Here is a 26049-nt window from a genome sequence, read left to right as displayed (position 1 = left end):
CCCAACGTGGCCTCCATTAGGGCTGGGATGACTCCTGTCACTGGGAGGGAGGAAGGGAGCGCCGGTCTACAAGGCTAACAAATGCCATGTTTTCCTGTAATGTGAGTTCTGTGTACTGTATGGCAAGCACAAAGTGGCTGAGCTCCCCCGCTCTGTCTCTGTACCCCCTCTCTCTGCTTCTCTTTCCCTTATCCCTCTCTCCCCCTCCCCATCAGAACTCTCTCTGCCTGTGTGCGCAGCCTGCTGGTTTGAGCAGAGGGAGCGGAGAGGGAGAGGGAGGGCAATTTCTGGAAGGCTCATGCCATCAATGTTCCCTCTAAGCTGTGCGCACGCTCAGTAGCACCGAGACTGCCACTCTGCTCCACAGGACTGCCGTGCAAAAATATCAGCCCACAGAGAAGAACGAGATTGAACTTCACTCAACTTTCTAGAGCAGGCCTCCCGAGTGGCTCAGTGGTCTAAGGCACTGCATCGCAGTGCTAGTTGTGCCACTAGAGATTCTGGGTTAGAATCTAGGCTCTGTCGCAGCCGGCCACAACCGGGAGACCCATGGGCCGGCGCACAATTGGCCCAGCGTCGTCCGGGTTAGGGGAGGGTTTGGCCGGCAGGGATGTCCTCGTCCCATCGCGCACTAGCGACTCCTGTGGCGCGCCGGGCGCAGTACACGCTGACACGGTCGCCAGGTGTACGGTGTTTCCTCCGACACATTGGTGCGGCTTGCTTATGGGTTAAGTGGGCATTGTGTCAAGAAGCAGTGCGACTTGGTTGGGTTGTGTTTCGGAAGACGTACGGCTCTTGACCTTCGCCTCTCCCAAGTCCGTACGGGATTTTGCAGCAATGAGACAAGACTAACTACCAATTGGATACCACAAAATTGGGGAGAATGGGGTAAAAAAATATATAAATAAAAACACATTATAGAGCAGTGGTCACCAACGGGTCGATCACGATCGACTGGTCGATGTCCAAGTCATTCCTAGTCGATCGCCAAACATTTTGGTAAAAAACCCAACGACAAAGCCTTGTGTTCCTACTTTATTTTTTATTAGTCTCAGGCTGTTGGCTGTAGGTGCACCTGATTCAGCTGCCCTGCGCGCTGGGTAGGCCATCTGTTGCCATTTTTAACCATTTCATGTGTCTGAAGGTACAAACTGACTTCCCGGCAGGCCCAGAGAGCAAATCAAGTGCACTATAGACCTACCGCTGGCCAATCAGATGGCTCAGATGACCGTGTCTGCAGTAACGTAGAAGGCATAAAAGAAAGCTACAGAAAGGTTGATACTGTGAGATTTCAAAATGTTTAAAACCATGACTAGAGAGACTGTCAACTTTATGAGTGAGTTCATGTTTAAGTTCTTCCTCAGCACTGTCAACACTTTGTATTCAACACTTTTACAAGCCATAAAATGCGAGTTCTTCATATTTCTACTCAGAGCTACAACAAACAGTGCATCAGTAATGAATGAGGAGGAAAGTGGATCTATAGGCTTCAGTTGTTGTTATTATTAGCGGCTTGGGTCTTTTTTTAATATCGAGGAATATTTCACTTTCTCTGTTCATAGGAGTAACATGAATTTGTGCACAATGCAGAAATAATGTGGTGTAACTTCAGTTTCGCCATCATCTGGAAGACGGTGTCACTTTTTGGTCAGTGTCAGTGGAGGAAAGGGAGAGCGGAGGGATGTTGAGATGCGGACCCTCAGTCTAATGCTCTCTCCCACATCTGAGACTGACCATCAGATGCAGGCACAATAAGCCCACAAAAAAATGTAAAAATATATGTAAATGTATGCTCACTCAGCTGTGCTTCACAAGTAATACAACAACGGATCTATTACCAGTATGATCATATAGGCTACTTCAAGTTTTGAAATATATATATTTTTAAATGGCCTGAACAACAATGCATTGACAGTACTGACAAGCAAAGACAATATGCGGTGATAATGTACAGTAGGCCTAAAGCTCACGGCACAAACCTCATTGCTACAGTACTGTTTTTAATTGGTTAATGTTCCATAGGCTTATGTTTTTAAGTCATGTTAAAAAATAAAATCTGAGCGGTAGATCTCGGCTTGAATTTTGACTCAAAGTGATCTTGACTCAGAAAAGGTTGGTGACCACTGTTCGAGAGTTTGCCTTTACTGTGATCGAATCAACACGATATTAGCCACTTTCAATGCAACATACCGAAACAAAACAAACTATGCAAGAGATTGTTGTAGTAGTCAGGATGCATCGGAGTAGGATTATTTTGCATTGACATGCACTACTCAGCTCGTACTCCACATAGGCTGGTGCAGCATAAACAATCAGAGCTGCAGTAGGCTTACGTGCAAATAGACCATTGCCATATGTGGATCTGTGCCATTTATTTTGAACTGGACTGTGTTTACTGCATGAGCAGTTGTAAGTAGATGCTCTTGTTTTGAGATCAAAGCAAGAGCTGCATGTAGCCACATTTCTTCATATTCTTTGCTAGTTAGTGAGTTATTAGCCCAGTTATAGATCATTTGTAGTCAGCAATAGGGGAGGGACTGCTTCCTACAAGATCACAAAACATGTACATTTCTAGATATTTTTGGTAAAGGGGCAGTGTTGTATTTTGAGACAGGCTTGAATAAGCTAAGTAGGCAATAGGTAGAGGGTAGCATAATCTGTCTGATTCTCTGTAATAATGGTATAGGAATAATAATGCATTTTATTTTGTGAAGTGATTTTTTGCAAACACCACAACATTTCCAGTCACCACCTTGTCTGAAGTAAAAGTGGATAAACAGGTTAATGTCAAGCCCTGCATGTTTCTTTCCCCCAAAAGTCTCATGGAATGTAGGACTACATTGAACACCACACATTGGCTGCTACTGTAGGCTGAATGATGGAACAGATATTTCCATGTCAAAATGTTATGGGATGCATTTTCTCCATTGTTTTTGATGGTAGGCCACTCTGGTAGACCTACATTATGATCAAATAGTCACAGTAGCCTACTTGGCCACTGTTAAACTATAAATTAAAGCAGGTGCAGCCTCAGTGACCGTGTGCTGGAAGTTGCACAGAATTTAGCAGACCTGGAATTAGCTCAGTGCTGAATATTTTTTGAGGGAACATTGGTGTGAAGAAGTGGGTTGTTAAAGCTAATGGGTGTACACCTACACTACAGTGTGTTTGTAAGCGTGTGTTGGTCAATACGCTAGCTGTCAGTCGATGTACTGTACAGTGTTTCCCTGTCAATATGTTTCAGTGACTTGGTCATAGTGCCAGGGAACAAACACACATGTACTAACCCACAGAACCAGGCCTTTAGCTGTAGCCGCCTGTACTAACCCACAGAACCAGGCCTTTAGCTGTAGCGGCCTGTACTAACCCACAGAACCAGGCCTTTAGCTGTAGCGGCCTGTACTAACCCACAGAACCAGGCCTTTAGTTGTAGCCGCCTGTACTAACCCACAGAACCAGGCCTTTAGCTGTAGCGGCCTGTACTAACCCACAGAACCAGGCCTTTAGCTGTAGCGGCCTGTACTAACCCACAGAACCAGGCCTTTAGCTGTAGCGGCCTGTACTAACCCACAGAACCAGGCCTTTAGCTGTAGCGGCCTGTACTAACCCACAGAACCAGGCCTTTAGCTGTAGCGGCCTGTACTAACCCACAGAACCAGGCCTTTAGCTGTAGCGGCCTGTACTAACCCACAGAACCAGGCCTTTAGCTGTAGCGGCCTGTACTAACCCACAGAACCAGGCCTTTAGCTGTAGCCGCCTGTACTAACCCACAGAACCAGGCCTTTAGCTGTAGCCGCCTGTACTAACCCACAGAACCAGGCCTTTAGCTGTAGCGGCCTGTACTAACCCACAGAACCAGGCCTTTAGCTGTAGCGGCCTGTACTAACCCACAGAACCAGGCCTTTAGCTGTAGCGGCCTGTACTAACCCACAGAACCAGGCCTTTAGCTGTAGCGGCCTGTACTAACCCACAGAACCAGGCCTTTAGCTGTAGCGGCCTGTACTAACCCACAGAACCAGGCCTTTAGCTGTAGCGGCCTGTACTAACCCACAGAACCAGGCCTTTAGCTGTAGCGGCCTGTACTAACCCACAGAACCAGGCCTTTAGCTGTAGCGGCCTGTACTAACCCACAGAACCAGGCCTTTAGCTGTAGCGGCCTGTACTAACCCACAGAACCAGGCCTTTAGCTGTAGCGGCCTGTACTAACCCACAGAACCAGGCCTTTAGCTGTAGCGGGGCTGCAGTTGGGAGCCTCTCTCCTGCTCTCTATCCACTCTACAAAACCAAAATGTTGACTTTGTGGCAACATCAACAGTGAGGCCACTAACTCATAATTATCCACACATCTCGACTCAATCCACTTTACTGAGTTTGACTGACGAGGTGCTCATCTTACCAGAGCTGGTGCTTCACAGAGACCGTGTGAAAGGTGGTAAATATGTGCTCCTCTGTCTGCATTGATGTCCCTCTCTTCTGGTTTGTGTGCTGCACCTCGTGTAAAGCCTCTCAGTGCTGCAGTTTGCAGTAGGCTATAGGCTGTCAGGATTAGCACCCAAAGAAGACATGCAGGGTTCTGACAGACTGTCAGGTCCATTTGCATGGCACACAGATCTGTCACTCTGTTGATCTGCCAGTTCTAATGTCACCATTGTGTGGAATGATGATGGTGAAGGTCAACTGTATTTCCCTTGTTCTACAAGTCTGCCACCAGTACCTTATGTTGCAGTTTGATATGTCTCCTTTCCACAGCTCAGCTACAGAAGCCACATGTAGGTAAATATTCTAAATAGTGCTGAGTGATTAGCGCTTTTTGAGGTTGGGTCTGTTTCGGATAGATTATTAAAAAGCATTCACAATTTTCAATTTCAGTTTCGATAATGAAAAAAAAAAACATGAAATGCACTATGCATTATGTGGGTTGAATGTTGTAATACAGAATAAAACAATTAATACAAGTCCCATGATGGTAGTGACCGCCCATTACTGCTCACTTATTAACCATCATTTATTCACATTATTTTACTTAATACAACGTTGCACTTGTTGTGTATATTACATTTGTTTCATTTGATGACTATTACTTCATTCCAAGTCACCATCTCATCTCTATAGAGCTACTGCCTATGGTGTCTGACAAAATACACTATTTTAGTAGTTCTTCAAAGTAAACAAGGCATACATTTATAACTGCTGAATACCAACTATCAATAACTTAGATAGTGTATTTTCTGGTAAATATTCCTTGCAAAGCAACTGCTCTCTATTGATCGCGCATTCTTCTGTCTCTTATGTAGCAGGAGTCAAAGAAACTATGTAGGACACTGGCCTGCTGGAAACTACAACTCCCAAATACATCGCACAGTTCGGGTGCGATCTGATTTATCTCTAGAGAAACTGCAGCGCAATGTGCGCATTTGAGCTAAAATAATTACTAAAAAAACGATGGAATTAAAACGGATCTGACGTTGGTCAATGAACGAAAAATAACCGACATTTCAGATGAACACTCAGCAATAATTCAAAATGATAAAGCCATTAACAATTTGTTATTTTCTTTCTTCAGTCTTTTACATAATATTAACACCTTGGGAAATATGCCTGACCATATTGCCACAATGAGAGACCAGTATTTCCTTGGGGAGGATTTAGAGAAGTTAGAGTCTGTTAATCTGAGGTACTGTTGGAAAGGAGTTCATCCTTACTCACAACAAAGATCCATTCATCCAGGACGGTGTATACAGCTGTCTGAGATGTTATGAAGCCCTACAAAAGGTTAGAGTTGGCAAAATATCACTGTTCGGGTTCTACTGGTATTCAAGCCATCATGAAAAATCGACCCTTGACCTCTCATCAAAAATACCACTAGAACTCAGTAAGATGAATGTTATAAATTAGGTGTTTCTCCCCCCAGGTCTGGAGCTCAAGGCTACAGAGCAATTAATCACTCATGTTTATGTAAACAGTTTTGCAGGCTTATCCAAGGCACGTGTGGATTAAATTGTACGGCCTTGTATTTGCAAACATGCCTGCCAACTACCTACACGGGAGGCCGCCGAGGCGCACAGACTCATGGTAAGTGCATCAGTGAGCGTTTCATCTGAGCCTCTGGGCCTCAGATCCACCGAACCAGAGGTTTAATCAAATTTAATGAGATCTCTAAAGATGTGTGATGGCCTGGGAGACTCCCTCATCACGACCACACTGGAAGGACTGGAGCCCAGCACCAGCTTCATTGGTACTAGATGTGAGTCTACACCATATCATTTAGATGAGTCCCCCATCTCGTTAATTAACACACTCATACATTCATTGCCACCTGTTAGGTCAGCGCTCATTCAAACACACTACAGTACATGTGTTAGCCTATGCTTTGCTTGGCTATGTGGCCTTGTGTGGTATGATCCTGTGATTCAGCAGTCATTGATATCTAAGTGATGTCTGCATGAAGATGTGATGTGGACAGGCTGGATGATACTCACTTCCCTGCGGCGTAGACCTCTGCTGTGTCAAACAGATTGATGCCGTTCTCGTAGGCCAGACACAACAGCTGCTCCGCCATCTGTTGGCCGGAGAGTGGAGCGAGGGAGAGGAAAGAAAGAGGAGGGGGGGGGGGGTCGAGAGATCACTGATCGGTGCTTAAGTGTTTTCAACTATTAAAACCCGGGCTGCATGTATGTGGTTGTAACCGCACGCTTCCGTGCTATGGCGCGCGCGTTGCTTCTCTGGCTCTCTGTGTCAATATGTTTGGAGTGTAAGCAGTGTCTGTTCGAAGTCTTCCTGAGCAGCAGTGGACTGTTGACTGACTGATAGAATAACAGAAAAAACACAATCCATCTGCTCTCACCTCATCCGTTATCTGCCCTCCGAACGTCACCCATGTTCCTACAGAGAGACGACAGGGAGACTGTGTTAGTCGTCTATCAGACTAGAGATACATAGAGAGAGCAGTGTTGAAGAGGCAGTGATGCCACACACCGATTACTGTAGCTTTTTAATTATACTTAGAAGAGATGAGGCTTTGGCACAGTTTGCCATAACAGTGTTAGTCAACAGATGGAGGTCTCAGCTGGCATTTCTGGCATATCTTCACTCTCCAAGATATCCGCTAGGAAAATTATTTGGTGTGAAATAAATTCCCTCTGTGGTTCACTTTGTGTATTTGTAGTGAAAACAGCAGCAGTCTGGGTCACCTCTAACACATTTTTGTCTCCTAGACCCTCCACCACCACCCACCCCCTCTCACACTCACCTAGTCCAAGGCAGGACACCCTCAGGCCCGACTTCCCAAGGTTTCTGTCAGAATACAGAGAAAACATTATCCTTAATATGGTGCTGATACTGATGCTGTGCTTTTTAGTGCTGGAGGTTTTTTTATACAGTCAAGCTTTGTTTAAAGTAGTTCCATGCTTCATGAAAATGAAGGTATCTGTGTCTCCACTGACAGACAACTGGGAGGTTGTAACAACCATGACAGCTCACGAAAAAACATTTAGTCTCTCTGTACTCTGGATGCAGATGGAGGCTCAAAGATGCCCACCAGGAACACGGATGCCTGACAGTAAGACTGTGTGCCTATGTGCGTGTGTGTGTGAGCGCGGCCATGTGTGGATAGAGATTCCACAGGAGGGCTGACAAAGGAAGTGTGTGTTAATCTGGCTCAGCATGACATCCTGTGGAATATCTCAGTTCACACCAGGAAGCCTAGGCCCACGCCTCAATCCCCTATAGCCAATCACAAGCTTCGACTCCAGCTGGAACCCCTATAGCAATTCCCAGTCCCTAGAAAAATCACAGCTCAGACAGACTCCACCGCTGACAGACATACAGGTTTGGCTAAGTTCTCTTTTACCTTTCAGCCTAAAAAGTCACAGGTAAAAGAAAGAGAATACACTGGGAAAACCTGCAGTAGGTAACAGGCTTATTCTAGTATTAGAAATTCAGGGTCACAAAAAGCATATTTCTTTTCTCCATCAACATTTCAAGCACATTCAATTATTAATTTAGGCAGTATTCAAAAGATCGAAAGCCTCAAGGTTGCATAGCTTTCTGTACGGTGCATTTAACAGGCTAATATAACTTCACCAGGGCAGCTTTGTCATGGCCAATAACTTCAAAAACATTGTCAAGGCAACACAGAACAGTGAACCACAGAGGACGATTTGAGGCGGTGCTAGGCTACAACCTTTAGTGCTGCACTTGTCATAACGGGTACACCACAGAAATAAGTAGAACCATTTCATGTATTTCTATGGGGTACACAATGTACCTTGTTCCTTCCTTCCTAAGCTCTCAATATGAAGAATCCAATCCAAATATGAGATCCTTAAAGCCGGTGACATAAGCTCAAAACACAATGAACCATACCAACTAAAAACCATAGAGAACCTCGAGTTGCATTCTGCTGGAGGTAAGTAAGATGAGTGGGATATGGAATGATGTAATGGCTGTTGTGGGAGGAAGAGTGTAGGTATGTCTGTCTAATTTTGTAGGAGTATGATTGTGTGCATGTGGTTATTATTGGAATATACATTTTCGCACTTACTGTGTTTATGTATGAGAGTGTAGCCATAGCTGTGTGTGTGTGTGTGTGTGTGTGTGTGTGTGTGTGTGTGTTAGGATTATGAGTGTGTGGGTGTCTTGTGAAGCCATGTAGGTTTTCTACATTGCTGTGGTGACTAAGAACAAAACAATCCATTTATGTTGCTCTGAAAAAGCAAGGGGATCCAAAAAGCCCACTTTACATGTGGACTGAGATTCAAAATAAACCAGCACCATAATTTCAGCTCTTAACAAGCATATGCAGTCCAGATCAAGAGGATTCTCTCCTCAAATGTCAGGTTCTTTAGGGTCTCTTTCATGATATCTTACCATGTGTTATCTGCAAGTCCAGTGCACTAAGAGAGGAAGAGCCGAAGTGGGAAGGCTCCGACCTGTGTGAAAATAAAGCATGGACGTGGGGATTTTTTGGACGGAGGTCAATGAGAGTATGGAATTTGGTCCAAAATGAAATGTAATTGCCAACTTGCTACGTGTGGCCTATATAATCGAATAGAAGTTTCGGAACGCTAAGGTTGTAACAAATGTACTAATGTAAGTGGACGTGCGTGACATAGCACCAACTTTGCAAAAATAGATTTTATACCTTAGTTGTGTCTGTTCTTCACACCCGAATCTGCCATCTCATTGGCTAGAATGTTCCCGCTTCCTCCCGCCTGCCTTTGCAGCCATTGATTCCCATTGTTAGTGCAGAGACTCCAGCATCTTGTAAGTATAAACAATAATATTTGGTGCAATACAGTACACAGACACACAGTCTGGTCCACCTTATGAAAGGCAATTTCTGGATTTTCCAGCAAATAAAAATGGAAGTTGCCTTTTCAAAACAATGGCGGGAAGATAGAACAGGAAACTTGCAAAAGGTGCCACCGATAAGTTTGCTAAATTAAGAACAAATTGACAGATGAAGACATACAGGCGATGAAAGCAGTATAACTCAGGGGAACATTAATGATGTATCAGATTGTTTGCTTGCTAGCTAGCTAACGTTTGTGTCTAACGAGGCAAACTACACTAACTGTAAATTCAGGCACGAATACCTGTGATAAAAATAGATAAAGATAAATAGATACACAAAAGTATGTGGACAAGCCTTCAAATTAGTGGATTCGGCTATTTCAGCCACACGTTGCTGTCAGGTGTATAAAATTAAGCACACAGACATGCAATCTCCATAGACAAACATTGTCAGTAGAATGGCCTTACAGAAGAGCTCAGTGACTTTCAACATGGCATCGTCATAGGATACCACCTTTCCAACAAGTCAGTTAGTCAAATTTCTGCCCTGCTAGAGCTGCCCTGGTCAACTGTAAGTGCTGTTATTGTGAAATGGAAACGTCTAGGAGCAACAACAGCTCAGCAGCCAAGTGGTAGGCCACACAAGCTCACAGAACGGGACTGCCGAGTGCTAAAGTGCGTAGAAAATCGTATTTCCAAGGTTGCAACACTCACTACAAAGTTCAAAACTGCCTGTAGAAACAACGTCAGGCGTAGAGTTCGACCGATTATGATTTTTCAACGCCGACACCGATTATTGGAGGACCCCAAAAAAAGCCGATATCGATTATTCTGACAATGTTTTACTTTTTTTTTTGTAATAATGACAATTACAACAATACTGAATGAACACTTATTTTAACTTAATATAATACATCAATAAAATCTATTTAGCCTCAAATAAATACTGAAACATGTTCAATTTGGTTTAAATAATGCAAAAACAGTGTTGGAGAAGAAAGTAAATGTGCCATGTAAAAAAGCTAACGTTTAAGTTCCTTTCTCAGAACATGAGAACATATGAAAGCTGGTGGTTCCTTTTAACATGAGTCTTCAATATTCCCAGGTAAGAAGTTTTAGGTTGTAGTAATTATAGGAATTATAGGACTATTTCTCTCTATACCATTTGTATTTCATATACAGTGGGGGGAAAAAGTATTTGATCCCCTGCTGATTTTGTATGTTTGCCCACTGATAAAGAAATGATCAGTCTATAATTTTAATGGTAGGTTTATATGAACAGTGAGAGACAGAATAACAACAAAGAAATCCAGAAAAACGCATGTCAAAAAGGCTGGAATGGGCTACAAGACCATCGCCAAAAAAGACACATGTCCACAGAAGCAATCAATCAATCAGATTCCAAACTCTCCACCATGGCCAAGACCAAAGAGGCTGGAATGGGCTACAAGACCATCGCCAAGCAGCTTGGTGAGAAGGTGACAACATTTGGTGCGATTATTCGCAAATGGAAGAAACACAAAAGAACTGTCAATATCCCTCAGCCTGGGGCTCCATGCAAGATCTCACCTCGTGGGGTTGCAATGATCATGAGAACGGTGAGGAATCAGCCCAGAACTACACGGGAGGATCTTGTCAATGATCTCAAGGCAGCTGGGACCATTGTCACCAAGAAAACAATTGGTAACACACTAAGCCGTGAAGGACTGAAATCCTGCAGCGCCCGCAAGGTCCCCCTGCTCAAGAAAGCACATATACATGCCCGTCTGAAGATGGCCAATGAACATCTGAATGATTCAGAGGACAACTGGTGAAAGTGTTGTGGTTAGATGAGACCAAAATTGAGCTCTTTGGCATCAACTCAACTCGCCGTGTTTGGAGGAGGAGGAATACTGCCTATGACCCCAAGAACACCATCTCCACCGTCAAACATGGAGGTGGAAACATTATGCTTTGGGGGTGTTTTTCTGCTAAGGGGACAGGACAACTTCACCGCATCATTTGACGGGGCCATGTACTGTCAAATCTTGGGTGAGAACCTCCTTCCCTCAGCCAGGGCATTGAAAATGGGTCGTGGATGGGTATTCCAGCATGACAATGACCCAAAACACGCAGCCAAGGCAACAAAGGAGTAGCTCAAGAAGAAGCACATTAAGGTCCTGGAGTGGCCTAGCCAGTCTCCAGACCTTAATCCCATAGAACATCTATGGAGGGAGCTGAAGGTTCGAGTTGCCAAATGTCAGCCTCGAAACCTTAATGACTTGGAGAAGATCTGCAAAGAGGAGTGGGACAAAATCCCTCCTGAGATGTGTGCAAACCTGGTGGCCAACTACAAGAAACGTCTGACCTCTGTGATTGCCAACAAGGGTTTTGCCACCAAGTACTAAGTCATGTTTTGCAGAGGGGTCAAATACTTATTTCAAATACTTATTAAAATTGAAATAATTTTATAACATTTTTGACATACGTTTTTCTGGATTTTTTGTTGTTGTTATTCTGTCTCTCACTGTTCATATAAACCTACCATTAAAATTATAGACTGATCATTTCTTTGTAAGTGGGCAAACATACAAAATCAGCAAGGGATCAAATACTTTTTCCCCCCACTGTACCTTTGACTATTGGATGTTCTTATAGGCACTTTAGTATTGCCAGTGTAACAGTATAGCTTCCGTCCCTCTCCTCGCTCCTACCTGGGCTCGAACCAGGAACACATCGACAACAGCCACCCTCGAAGCAGCGTTACCCATGTAGAGCAAGGGGAACAACCACTTCCAAGTCTCAGAGCGAGTGACGTTTGAAACACTATTAGCGCGCACCCGCTAACTAGCTAGCCATTTCACATGGGTTACACCAGCCTAATCTCGGGGGTTGATAGGCTTGAAGTCATAAACAACGCAATGCTTGAAGAATTGCTAAGAGCTGCTGGCAAACGCACGAAGGTGCTGTTTGAATGAATGCTTACGAGCCTGCTGCTGCCTACCATCGCTCAGTCAGACTGCTCTATCAAATCATAGACTTAATTATAAGATAATAACACAGAAATACGAGCCTTTGGTCATTAATATGGTTGAATCCGGAAACTATCATTTCGAAAACGAAACGTTTACTATTTCAGTGAAATACGGAACTGTTCCGTATTTTATCTAACGGGTGGCATCCCTAAGTCTAAATATTCCTGTTACATTGCACAACCTTCAATGTTATGTCATAATTATGCTCAATTCTGGCAAATTAATTACGGCCTTTGTTAGGAATAAATGGACTTCACACAGTTCGAAATGAGCCAACCAGCCCAAACTGCTGTATATACCCTGACTGCTTGCACGGAATGCAAGAGAAGTGACACAAATTCATGTTAGCAGGCAATATTAACTAAATATGCAGGTTTACAAATATATACTTGTGTATTGATTTTAAAGAAAGGCATTGATGTTTATGGTTAGGTACATTGGTGCAACGACAGTGCTTTTTTCGTAAATGCGCTTGTTAAATCAACACCCGTTTGTCTAAGTAGGCTGTGATTCGATGAGAAATGAACAGGCACTGCATCGATTATATGCAACGCAGGACACGTTAGATAAACTAGTAATATCATCAACCATGTGTAGTTAACTAGTGATTATGTCAAGATTGATAGTTTTTTATTAGATAAGTTTAATGCTAGCTAGCAACTTACCTTGGCTTCTTGCTGCCCTCACGTAACAGGTAGTCAGCCTGCCATGCAGGCTCCTCGTGGAGTGCAATGTACGGCAGGTGGTTAGAGCGTTCGACTCGTAACCGGAAGGTTGCAAAAACGAATCCCCCCTGAACAAGGCAGTTAACCCCCGTTCCTAGGCCGTCATTGAAAATAAGAATGTGTTCTTAATCTGACTTACCTAGTTAAATAAAGGTGTAAAATATATATATATATATAAAAAATTATATATTCAAAAAATTTAAAATAAAAATCAGCAAATCGGTGGCCAAAAATACCGATTGTTATGAAAACTTGAAATCGGCCCTAATTAAAATCGGCCATACCGATTAATCGGTCGACCTCTAGTCAGGAGCTTCATGAAATGTGTTTCCATGGCCGAGCAGCCTACCTGCCCGAATACATAGTGCCAACTATAAAGTTTGGTGAAGGAGGAATAATGGTCTGGGGCTGTTTTTCATGGTTCGGGCTAGGCCCATTAGTTTCAGTGAAGGGAAATCCTAACTCTACAGCATACAATGACATTCTGTGCTTCTAACTTTTTGTTAACAGTTTGGGGAAGGCCCTTTCCTGTTTCAGTATGACAATGCCCCCATGCAAAAAGTGAGGTCCATACAGAAATGGTTTGTTGAGATTGCTGTGGAAGAACTTGAACTTTTTTGAATCTTTTATACTTATAATATATATATATATATATATATATATATATATATACACACACACACACAAATAATAATAAAAACAATTATATATCCCCACATCAACGGGACAGCAGTGGAAAACTCAGGAGGCTGAAGAAATGTGGCTTTTCACCTAAAACCCTCACAAACTTTTACAGATGAACAACTGAGAGCATCCTGTCGGGCTGTATCACCGCCTGGTACGGCAACTGCAACGCCCACAACTGCAGGGCATTCCAGAGGGTGATGCGGTCTGCAAACTACCTGCCCTTCAGGACACCTACAGCATCTGTCACAGGAAGGCCAAAAAGATCATCAAGGACAACAACCACCCGAGCCACTGCCTGTTCACCCAACTATCCAGAAGGCAAGGTCAGTGCAGGTGCATCAAAGCTGGGACCGAGACTGAAAACAGCTTCTATCGCAAGGCCATCACAATTAAATAGCCATCACTAGCACAGAGAGGCTGCTGCCAACATACAGACTTTAACTCATTGGCCACTTTAATAAATGGAACACATTGCTCGTCCATATATTTATATATTCTTAATTCTATTCCTTTACTTAGATGTGAGTATTAGGTATTTGTTGTGAAATTGTTAGATATTACTTGTTAGATATTGCTGTACTGTCGGAAGTAGAAGCACAAGCATTTCGCTACACTAACAATAACATCTGCTAAACATGTATGTGACCAATACAATTTGATCTATCTGTGGAACCCCTCCATATCAAAACCAAACATGGATTCCATGTTGTGTTTTTGCTTTGCGAGCCCACCGGTCTGTTTCACACCTGTTTGTCTAGCTAATCAGTTTTGCAATACGGGCACAGTGCTGCCAGACGGGAAGTAGTGGAAACGTGTGCACGCCATGCGAGAACAAAACATTGTCATCCATATTAGATGTTGATATGGGGAGGAGGGGGTAGCATCTAAACACTGGATTTAACAGATTCTTGTTCACTGCTCGGCAAAGCAAACGACAACTTCCCAATCAGAACAGTCTACCGATTATGGATATAGCTTGCGACGCGGGACACATGGTGTCTAGCAGATACAATCATTGGACCGTGAGTTATCCTGAACACATTTGCTATGGGATACGATCAGAGCTCGTCTTATTAATGAAATAATTAATTTGAGGTCTAATACTGGGCTAAGGTTAACTCCGCTCCCCTCAGACCCACCACTTCTACTGATCTACAATCAACCACGTTTTAATTGCCTTCACTAGAATGGACCATGGGGCAATGGTTGCACCACATTTTAAAAAGAGATAAGGATCAAACAAACAGCTGAGAACTCTGATTAAACATTTAAAAAGCAGTCTTGATGTATTTGAAGGAAGGTCTTGTTTCGACCGTTCATAACGGAAAACATTCTCTAATGTTTGGGCCTACAGTAGCCAATGTTGTTTTTCACCTGTAGACACTGAATCAGGTTGTCGATGAAATGATTGGGTGAGGACTGTTGTCATGGCTTGAGGTATTATACATCAAAACGCAAATGCTTAATAAGATTAAAAGAACGGTGCACATGGCCTTCACACACACTCCGTGCAACCTGCTCAGAAATGAGATGTACAGTAAAGCTGTTAGCCCAGATAAATTGGGAAGCATGCTTCTGGACTACAGTCACAACAATCGCCATAAATTGTTATTCCAGAATCACAGTGTTGTTCAACTACAAGTGCAGTTAGGTCCTTCACAAAAAGTAACCGACAGATCAGACACCCAGTCTGGTCTCTGTCATTGTTCACCTAGAGACGATACATCCCTTTATCAGTTCTGTGTAGTGCAAAATATTTTATCAGGCTGGCTGTTGATACTGCATGTTGGCCCTGGGCTATCATTGACCTCTATGCCCTCCCCTGCAGGAATCTGGTAGCAGTACTGTAGCAGGCTGGTTTGATTTGGGGTCAGTTTGCTGCTACGCCTCCCTGGACACAGACAGGAAGAGTAAGGTCACCTACATCTCTTACCCTCTTCAATTATGGACTACCAACGCACACTGCATTACACTACAGTCAGGAGCATGAGCAGCCTCAACACATTATGAGTGGACTCAATGACCACTGACTGTGTGAGAGTTATTTAACTGGATATCTAACAAATGGCCCAGAGTCAGAGCCTCTGGGCCATTTGTACTAGTGGCCTCATGCAGGGCCGGATTAAGAAATCATAGGACCCGGTGCATTGTTAAAAAAAAAAGAAAAGTTGAGCAAAAGCGTTTTTAGGATTTCTGCAGATTTAAAAAAAAAAAAATCAGGGCATCCCCCTCAAGAATCGGCCTTTTAAAAAATGCATTTCATGCAATTCTACGTAATTTACACGACAGAAGACATTAGCCGAATCTTTTGTAATACCAAACAAATGAATGAAATGAGTGGCTACTCTGACACTGACAAACTGAGATCAATCAAGACTTGAATTCAAACAAATAATAACCCAGGCCAATGAAGCAACACACAGATTGTACAATATTAGGAGGAGAAATAGTGCCTTGCAAAAGTATCCACCCCTTTGGTGTTTTTCCTATTTTGTTGCATTACAACCTGTAATTTAAATGGATTTTTATTTGGATTTCATGTAATGGACATACACAAAATAGTCCACACTGGTGAAGTGAAAAAAAAAATAGTAAAAAAAAGTAAAAAAGAAATTAAAAAAATAATAATAATAGGAAAAGTGGTGCGTGCATATATATTCACGCCCTTTGCTATGAAGCCCCTTAATAAGATCTGGTGCAACCAGTAACCTTCAGAAGTCACATAATTAGTTAAATAAAGTCCACCTGTGTGCAATCTAAGTGTCACATGATCTGTCACATGATCTCAGTACATATACACAAGTTGTGGAGAAGTACAGATCAGGGTTGGGTTATAAAAAAATATCCGAAACATCCCACGGAGCACCATTAAATCCATTATAAAAAAATGGAAAGAATATGGCACCATAACAAGCCTGCCAATAGAGGGCCGCCCACCAAAACTCACAGACCAGGCAAGGAGGGCATTAATCAGAGAGGCATCAAAGAGACAAAGATAACCCTGAAGGAGCTGCAAAGCTCCACAGTGGAGATTGGAGTATCTGTCCATAGGACCACTTTAAGCCGTACACTCCGCAGAGGTGGGCTTTAAAGAAGAGTGGCCATAAAAAAAGCCATTGCTTCAAGAAAAAAATAAGCAAACATGTTTGGTGTTTGCCAAAAGGCATGTGCGAGACTCCCCAAATAAGGAAGAAGGTACTCTGGTCAGATGAGACTAAAATTGAGCTTTCTGGCCATCAAGGAAAATGCTATGTATGGCACAAACCCCGAGAACACCATCCCACAGTGAAGCATGGTAGTGGCAGCATCCTGCTGTGAGGATGTTTTTCATTGGCAGGGACTTGGAAACTGGTCAGAATTGAAGGAACGATGGATGGCGGTAAATACAGGGAAATTCTTGAGGGAAACCTGTTTCACTTTTCCAGAGATTTGAGAATGGGAAGGAGGTTCACCTTCCAGCAGGACAATGACCCTAAGCATACTGCTAAAGCAACACTCGAGTGGTTTAAGGGGAAACATTTATATGTCTTGGAATGGCCTAGTCAAAGCCCAGACCTCAATCCAATTGAGAATCTGTGGTATGATTTAAAGATTGCTGTATACCAGCGGAACCCATCCAACTTGAAGGAGCTGGAGCAGTTTTGCCTTGAAGAATGGGCAAACATTCCAGTGGCTAGATGTGCCAAGCTTATAGAGACATATCCCAAGAGACTTGCAGCTGTAATTGCTGCAAAAGGTGGCTCTATGAAGTATTGACTTTGGGGGGGGTGAATAGTTATGCAAGCTCAAGTTCAGTTTTTTTTGTCTTATTTTTTTATTGTGAAACAAACAAGAAATGTTTAGCATCTTCAAAGTGGTGGGCATGTTGTGTAAATCAAATTATACAAACCCCCCCAAAAATCTATTTTAATTCCAGGTTGTAAGGCAACAAAATAGGAAAAATGCCAAGGGGGTGAATACTTCCTCAAGGCACTGTAGATAGGATATATATATTGACACACCTACTCATTCAAGGGTTTTTATTTTTACTATTTTCTACATTGTATAATAATAGTGAAGACATCAAAACTATGAAATAACACATACGGAAGTATGTAGCAACCAAAACAAAAGTGTTAAACAAATCAAAATATATTTTAGATTACTCAATGTAGCCACCCTTTCCCTTGATGATAGCTTTGCACACGCTTGGCATTCTCTCAACCAGCTTTTCCAACAGTCTTAAAGGAGTTCCCACATATGCTCAGCACTTGTTGGCTGCTTTTCCTTCACTCTGCGGTCCAACTCATCCCAAACCATCTCAATTGGGCTGAGGTCGGGTGATTGTGGAGGCCAGGTTATCTGATCCAGCACTCCATCACTCTCCTTCTTGGTCAAATAGCCCTTACACAGCCTGGAGGTGTTTTGGGTCATTGTCCTGTTGAAAAACAAATGATAGTCACACTAAGCGCAAACCAGATGGGATGGCGTATCGCTGCAGAATGCTGGTTAAATGTGCCTTAAATTCTAAATAAATCACCGACAGTGTCACCAGCAAAGCACCCCCACACCTCCTCCAAGCTTAATGGTGGGAACCACACATGCGGAGATCATCCGTTCACCTACTCGGTGTCTCACAAAGACACGGCGGTTGGAACCAAAAATCTCAGATTTTGACTCATCAGACCAAAGGACAGATTTACCTGTCTAATGTCCATTACTCGTGTTTCTTGGCCCAAACAAGTCTCTTCTTCTTATTGGTGTCCTTTAGTAGTGTTTTTTTGCAGAAATTTGACCATGAAGGCCTGATTCACACAGTCTCCTCTGTCGTTTCTCTTTGCTTATTTGAGCTGTTCTTGCCATAATATGGACTTGGTCTTTTACCAAATAGGGCCATCTTCTGTATACCACCCTTACCTTGTCACAACACAACTGACTGGCTCAAACGCATTAACCTGTTAGGGCTAGGGGGCAGTATTGACACGGCTGGATAAAAAAAACATACCCGATTTAATCTGGTTACCACTCCTACCCAGTAACTAGAATATGCATATACTTATTACATATGGATAGAAAACACCCTAAATTTTCTAAAACTGTTTGAATGGTGTCTGTGAGTATAACAGAACTCATTTGGCAGGCAAAACCCTGAGACATTTTCTGACAGGAAGTGGATACCTGATGTGTTGTATTACCTTTAAACCTATCCCATTGAAAAACACAGGGGCTGAGGAATATTTTGGCACTTCCTATTGCTTCCACTAGATGTCACCAGCCTTTACAAAGTGTTTTGAGTCTTCTGGAGGGAGATCTGACCGAACAAGAGCCATGGAACGATGATGGCCCATTAGACACCTGGCGCGCGAGTTCATGTTGGGTACCCTCGTTCCAATACGTTATAAAAGAGTATGCATTCGTCCACCTTGAATATTATTCATGTTCTGGTTAAAAAAGGCCCTAATGATTTATGCTATACAACGTTTGACATGTTTGAACGAACGTAAATATATTTTTTCCCCTCGTTCATGACGAGAAGTCCGGCTGGCTTAGATCATGTGCTAACAAGACGGAGATTTTTGGACATAAATGATGAGCTTTTTTGAACAAAACTACATTCGTTATGGACCTGTGATACCTGGAAGTGACATCTGATGAAGAGAATCAAAGGTAATGGATTATTTACATAGTATTTTCGATTTTAGATCTCCCCAACATGACGTCTAGTCTGTATCGCAACGCGTATTTTTCTGGGCGCAGTGCTCAGATTATTGCAAAGTGTGATTTCCCAGTAAGGTTATTTTTAAATCTGGCAAGTTGATTGCGTTCAAGAGATGTAAATCTATAATTCTTTAAATGACAATATAATATTTTACCAATGTTTTCTAATTTTAATTATTTAATTTGTGACGCTGACTTGACTGCCGGTTATTGGAGGGAAACGATTTCCTCAACATCAATGCCATAGTAAAACGCTGTTTTTGGATATAAATATGAACTTGATAGAACTAAAAATGCATGCATTGTCTAACATAATGTCCTAGGAGTGTCATCTGATGGAGATTGTAAAAGGTTAGTGCATCATTTTAGCTGGTTTTATGGTTTTGGTGACCCTGTCTTTGAATTGACAAAACATTACACACAACTCTTGTAAATGTACTGTCCTAACATACTCTAAATTTATGCTTTCGCCGTAAAACCTTTTTGAAATCGTAAAACGTGGTTAGATTAAGGAGATGTTTATCTTTCAAAGGGTGTAAAATAGTTGTATGTTTGAAAAATTTGAATTTTGACATTTATTTGGATTCAAATTTGCCGCTCTTGAAATGCACCTGCTGTTGATGGAGTGCACCACGGGTGGCACGCTAGCGTCCCACCTAGCCCATAGAGGTTAAGGAAAGAAATTCCACAAATGAAATTTTAATAAAGCACACCTGTTAATTGAAAAGCATTCCTGGTGAAGCTGGTTGAGAGAATGCCATCAGTGTGCAAAGCTTTCATCAAGGCAAAGGGTGGCTACTTTGAAGAATCTCAAATATAAGATATATTTTGATTTGTTGACTTTTTTTTTGTGCGACTTTTTTGGGTTACTACATGACTCCATATGTGTTATTTCATAGTTGTGATGTTTTCACTATTATTCTACAATGTAGAAAATAGTAAAATAAAGAAAAACCCTTGAATGAGTAGGTGTGTCCAAACTTTTGACTTGTACTGTATGTGTGTTTATGTAATATCAATTCAGCCTGTATGAGCACTGAGTACACCACCTACATCAAGCCTAAAAGCAGCAGCAGCACACTACCTGAGAATGCACCCTGGGTCTGAATGCAAACCTATACGCCCCCGTCTCTATCGTCCTGATGTAGTAGTGATGGGTACATGTACATGGAAATGAACAGATTGCAGGCACAGAAGGCTTTCCATTCCCGAGGCTGGATCTGTTTTTTGCCTGAGGCTGGGCACTTCAAGAGGCTGAGTTAAGTGCCCATAGGGGTGGAAATGGATCAGTTTCCCTAGGCAGGAGAGGGGTGGATCATCCATGGGATTAACTGTATACGCTTAAGAAAACTGGTGCAAAAAAGCTTAATCACTAGATCACAGATCATTACCACACTGCATCATTTAGTGCCATATGACACTATTTACAGTAGAGTAGAACTAAAAGATTCATAACACGGATAACCATGCATCATCTAATATACTGTATACTTTAAAGGCCCAATGCAGTTTTTATCTCAATATCAAATAGGGTCTCAACTTACTGTTGGAATTGACTGAGTTAAAATAAACACAATTTTACACACACACACACACACACACACACACACACACACACACACACACACACACACACAAGTGGACTCGCCTACTCATTCAAGGGTTTTTCCATATTTTTACATTGTAGGATAATAGTGAAGACATCTAAACTATGAAATAACACATATGGAATCATGTAGTAACCTAAAGTGTTATATCAAAATATATTTTAATATTTGAGATTCTTCAAAGTAGCCACCCTTTGTCTTGATGACAGCTTTGCACACTCTTGGCATTCTCTCAACCAGCTACAGCAGGAATACTTTTCCAACAGTCTTGAAGGAGTTCCCCACATATGCTGAGAACTTGTTGGCTGCATTTCCTTCACTCTGCGGTCCCACTCATCCCAAACCATCTCAATTGGGTTGAGGTCGGGTGTATGTGGAGGCAGCACTCCATCACTCTCCTTTCTTGGATATACATTTTTTTTTGGTGGGGGGGGAAATTGATCTGAAGGCCTTCAAAAAAGGGAGGGGGGGGCGCCAGTTGCCCATCCCTGGTCTAGGTTGTCTGGTATTATGGAGTTGATGTGTGCCATAACAAGCCTTTCAAAGCAAGGTAGTCATTGTGGCAGGTAGCCTTAGAGTTCTTGGGAACAGGAATGGTGGTCAGCTTGAGACATGTGGGAGTTACAGACAGGGACAGGTTAAAAATGACTGTGAATATGCATGCCAGCTGTTTGGCACATACTCTGAGACCGCACCTTGGAATACCGTCCGTCCCTGCGGCCTAGCGAGTGTTGACCGGATTAAAAACCTTACGTTGGCCTTGGAGAGCGAGACAACCAAGATCCCTGGGTCGGCGGGGGGCCCTCATGCACGGTTCGGTGTTGTTTTTGTCTTAGCATGCATAAAATGCATTGAGTTCTTCTTGTAGGGAGGCATCGTTGGGAAGATCAGAGCTGGGACTTTGGAGTCCGTAAATGGACTATAGCCCCTGCCACTCGGAGGCTGTGTAATAGGATTCCACCTTGTTCCTATATTGTCCTTTTGATTGTTTGATGGCTCTGTGGAGGTCCAAGTGGGACTTCTTGAACTTGTTTGTGTCTTCAGTCATAGCCTCAGGGTTGGCTGCGACAGCCCTGTCCTTTAGCTTAGCACCAATCTCAGTGTTAATACAGGGCTTTTGATTGGGGAAGCAGCTAACCTTTACTGTGGGGACAATGTCGGCAATGCATTTCCTAATGAAGCCGGTGGAGGTGATTAGCCTGTCGATGCTACTGTATCAGCGGAGTCCTGGTACATATTCCAGTCAGCGTTAGCAAAGCAGTCCTGCAGCATAGCCTCTAGTATGGAGAACCATTTCTCTACTGAGTGTGTCACGGTTACTTCCTGTTTGATCTTCTGCTTGTTGACCGGGAGCAGGAGTACAGAATCATGATATGATTTGCCGAAGGGTTTGACGAGGGAGGGCCTTGTATGCTTGCTTGTGGGTAGAGTAACAGTGGTCTAGGACTTTCGCCCCTAGTGGAAGTTGGGCATCACGTGTCTTAATGACGCAGAATTAAAATCATGGTTTCCTGCTTGTTTATAGCCTCGTACAGTTCGTTAAGTGCCAGCTTGTTGTTTTTCTTGTCCTGGAGTGGAATATACCAAACATTAGGAACACCTTCCTAATATTGAGTTGCACTCCCTTTTATCCCTCAGAACAGCCTCAATGTGTCGGGTCATGGACTCCACAAGGTGTCGAAAGCGTTCCACAGGGATGTTGGCCCATGTTGAATCCAATGCTTCCCACAGTTGTGTCAAGCTGGCTGGATGTTCTTGGGTGGTGGACCGTTCTTGATACACACTGACAAACCTACAGTAGCAGTGTTGCAGTTCCTGACACAAACCGGTACACTTGGCACCTACTACCATACCCCGTTCAAAGGCACTTCAATCTTTTGTCTTACCCTCTGAATGGCATACATACAGAATATATGTCTCAATTGTCTCAAGGATTAAAATCCTTCTTTAACCTGCCCCTCCCCCCCATCTACACTGATTGAATTGGATTTAGAAGTGACATCAATAAGGGATAATAGCTTTCACCTGGATTCACCTGGTCAGTCTATGTCATGGAAAGAGCAGGTGTTTCTTAATGTTTTGTATACTCAGTCTATACAGCAGTCACGATAACCACTAAAAACTCTTGGGAGGTAGATAGTAGTTTGCAGACAGTAAGCTACACAAACTAATAGTAGAATTATAGGACGCTTATAGAGAGCAGCATCATTGTCACCAACATCTTGTATCTGACCATGCAGACTGCAGTGTGAACAGCAAGAAAGTGCAAGTGACTGTGGTCAAGCCTATTCTGCTCTTTAGTTGAGTGACAAGGGACATGGCTTGGTGTGGGAAGTGGCATGCAGCAGGAGGGAGAAAGACGACTCAAGTAGCAAACAGAGTAAACTATAAAAACAGACATTACAAGTGCTGGAGTTGTGCATCACATTTAACAAACCAAACATTGAAATACCGTTACAGGGGGTGAAGTAAAACCCAATAAAGTACAGTATACCGCCCAGCCCTACCGTATATTAACTTAAACCGCCTGGTGATGTTACCAGGCAAGCCAAATTTCCACCCATGCAAAACCTGCGGATTAGAATGTCCTATGTATATTGTATTTTCAACCTGCAACTATCAGGAAATAACACAAACATGTTGCACACTTTTACAGTGTAAGTTAAATCAGATGTTGTACAATATGATATAAACCATCATTTCTACGGCACTGGGCCTTTAATGTGCTATTTACAGTCCATTGTCCTTTACATTCCGTTTCCCGTGATTAAATAAAGCCTCTAAGTAACTTCCCATGGTATGCTATATTATTAAACCATTCTGCACCAATTCATTTAACACTAATCATGTCACATGGACGGTTTAAAGGCATGTTACAGAGAGTAACACCAAATAATTGTCAACATAACTGACACACTATCCTCAAAAAATATAATAATGTCACTAATAATTTACAAATGTAAGCCGCTGTACTGTACATATCATCCAACATAGATGGTCTTTCCAAACAGTTCAGTCACACAATGTGGAAAACATGACATCATTCTAGCTTTGTTTCCTTCATCAGCTCAGATATTGACACATATACAGATGTGCTTTAGTGGGATGTAGCCTAAGAAACAGGATGCAAATAGTCAACATAAATGTCTCCAAACATATTTGAAAGCAAAAAGGCGATTGGCATGTGAAGGACACGATTTGCTGACGGATATGAAAGCTATATGTCTATTCCTTGCAGCACATAGCAGGATGGATTAATACATCCATTTCCAGTGTGTTTAAGAAATACAATAACACGCTTAGAGAGAGGATGAGATGAGTGCAGAATGCTGCTAACGAAGAAACACGCAGCTCAGAGCAGCACAGGCTCTAATTAAACTGTATCAGTCAGGCAAGGAGAAAACAGCTCTCTCCCCATTCAACTAAACATGCTCCCATCAGTGCACATCTCTCACACACATCCACACAGTGCACTTACTCAGACACAAACACAATCTATATGCATATACCCCACACACACACACACACACACACATCAATAAATTGACTATTCTACGGTTTGGCAATTCACCCTAACATGCCCCTAGCAAACAGATGCCAAGTGTTATTTTCTTGTGCATTAAAGACAGGCTAGTGTTTACAGTAAGTGGCTATGTATGTAGCTGAGGCTGCTGCAGTATACAGTCCTATCAGTGTTTGTACTGGAGTAGAGTGGCCACAGTACAATAGGCCTAAGTATCCTGCTCTGTGTTCCTCTCTAAAGAGACAGATTTGAAGTAGGAGTAAAGCCCATGGAGAGCCTCTCGGAGTGCAATATGAAGTCCTTATGTTAGGACACCCAAATCACACACACCCACTCCTTTTGTCACAAATACCACACTGCCATCTGCTCAGGTACAGTCTAAAAATGACAAGACTTTAAAGTAAAACAGCCAATGCAGATGGACTGCTGAATCAGTTTTATAGGTAGGTGGGAGCAGGGTGGTGTTGTGTCTCCATCTCTGATAGCTAGCTCACACCTGAACACAGCAGTTTGATTTAAACACCATCTGCTTAGTTCACACACAGACTCTGCCCGTTAGTTATACTGGGCACTGATTCAGTTTCAACTTTACAACTATAACACTGGGTGTCCAGAGCCCATCAGCAGTCCTAATTCCTGGCAGCCAATTACTCTTTAACTATATCCTGCAGGGTAAAGTGAGTCAGCTCCTCCTCACATTTACATGGTCACTGCAGTAAAAGATGTAAAACCAGGGACAAGCCTCTACTGCTTATTCAAACCCAAGTCACAAATACCTTATTGTATTTCAGAAAACAGCTTCAAATAACCTCCACTTAAAGTCAACTCAAGAGTTTAAACACATAATGAACGGTCCATTGTCTGGCTGTGGATATTCAGTCCCAGCCTCTTTGCTGTTCATTGGGCTGTTCTAAGCCCAGCCTCCAGGGGATGGTGGCCAGAGTAGAGCGAGAGAAACAAAAGAAGCTGGGCTGCGAAAAGAGAGAGAAACAAATGAAGCTGGGCTGAGAAGAAAGAGAGAGAGAAACAGATGAAGCTGGGCTGCGAAAAGAGAGAGAAACAAATGAAGCTGGGCTGAGAAGAAAGAGAGAGAGAAACAAAAGAAGCTGGGCTGCGAAAAGAGAGAGAAACAAATGAAGCTGGGCTGAGAAGAAAGAGAGAGAGAAACAGATGAAGCTGGGCTGAGAAAAGAGAGAGAAACAAATGAAGCTGGGCTGAGAAGAAAGAGAGAGAGAAACAGATGAAGCTGGGCTGAGAAAAGAGAGAAACAAATGAAGCTGGGCTGAGAAGAAAGAGAGAGAAACAGATGAAGCTGGGCTGAGAAAAGAGAGAGAAACAGATGAAGCTGGGCTGAGAAGAAAGAGAGAGAGAGAAACAGATGAAGCTGGGCTGAGAAGAAAGAGAGAGAGAAACAGATGAAGCTGGGCTGAGAAAAGAGAGAGAAACAGATGAAGCTGGGCTGAGAAAAGAGAGAGAAACAGATGAAGCTGGGCTGAGAAAAG

The 26049-nt window shown here is 42.8% G+C and overlaps 1 protein-coding gene across 12 annotated transcripts in view; it reads right to left on the bottom strand.

Annotated features, from left to right (window-relative positions):
• Nucleotides 1–26049, bottom strand: part of kcnab2a (potassium voltage-gated channel subfamily A regulatory beta subunit 2a) — a 140231-nt gene that overhangs the window by 16307 nt on the left and 97875 nt on the right. For all 12 annotated transcript variants that reach the window (XR_006758071.1, XM_045691718.1, XM_045691715.1 and 9 more), the window contains 3 exons: nucleotides 7250–7293; nucleotides 6845–6882; nucleotides 6480–6559 (listed from right to left, as the gene is read on the bottom strand). Coding sequence is in view for 11 of the 12 variants with exons in the window: in XM_045691718.1 (XP_045547674.1) it covers nucleotides 6480–6559; nucleotides 6845–6882; nucleotides 7250–7293 (162 nt within the window). In the remaining variant the exon portion in view is untranslated. The remainder of the gene's footprint in view (nucleotides 1–6479; nucleotides 6560–6844; nucleotides 6883–7249; nucleotides 7294–26049) is intronic.

This window comes from Salmo salar, chromosome ssa12 (assembly GCF_905237065.1).
Source record: "Salmo salar chromosome ssa12, Ssal_v3.1, whole genome shotgun sequence".
Taxonomy (NCBI): Eukaryota; Metazoa; Chordata; class Actinopteri; order Salmoniformes; family Salmonidae; genus Salmo; species Salmo salar.
Note: the sequence above shows the minus strand (reverse complement) of the source record. Positions and strands in the feature narration are given on the sequence as shown.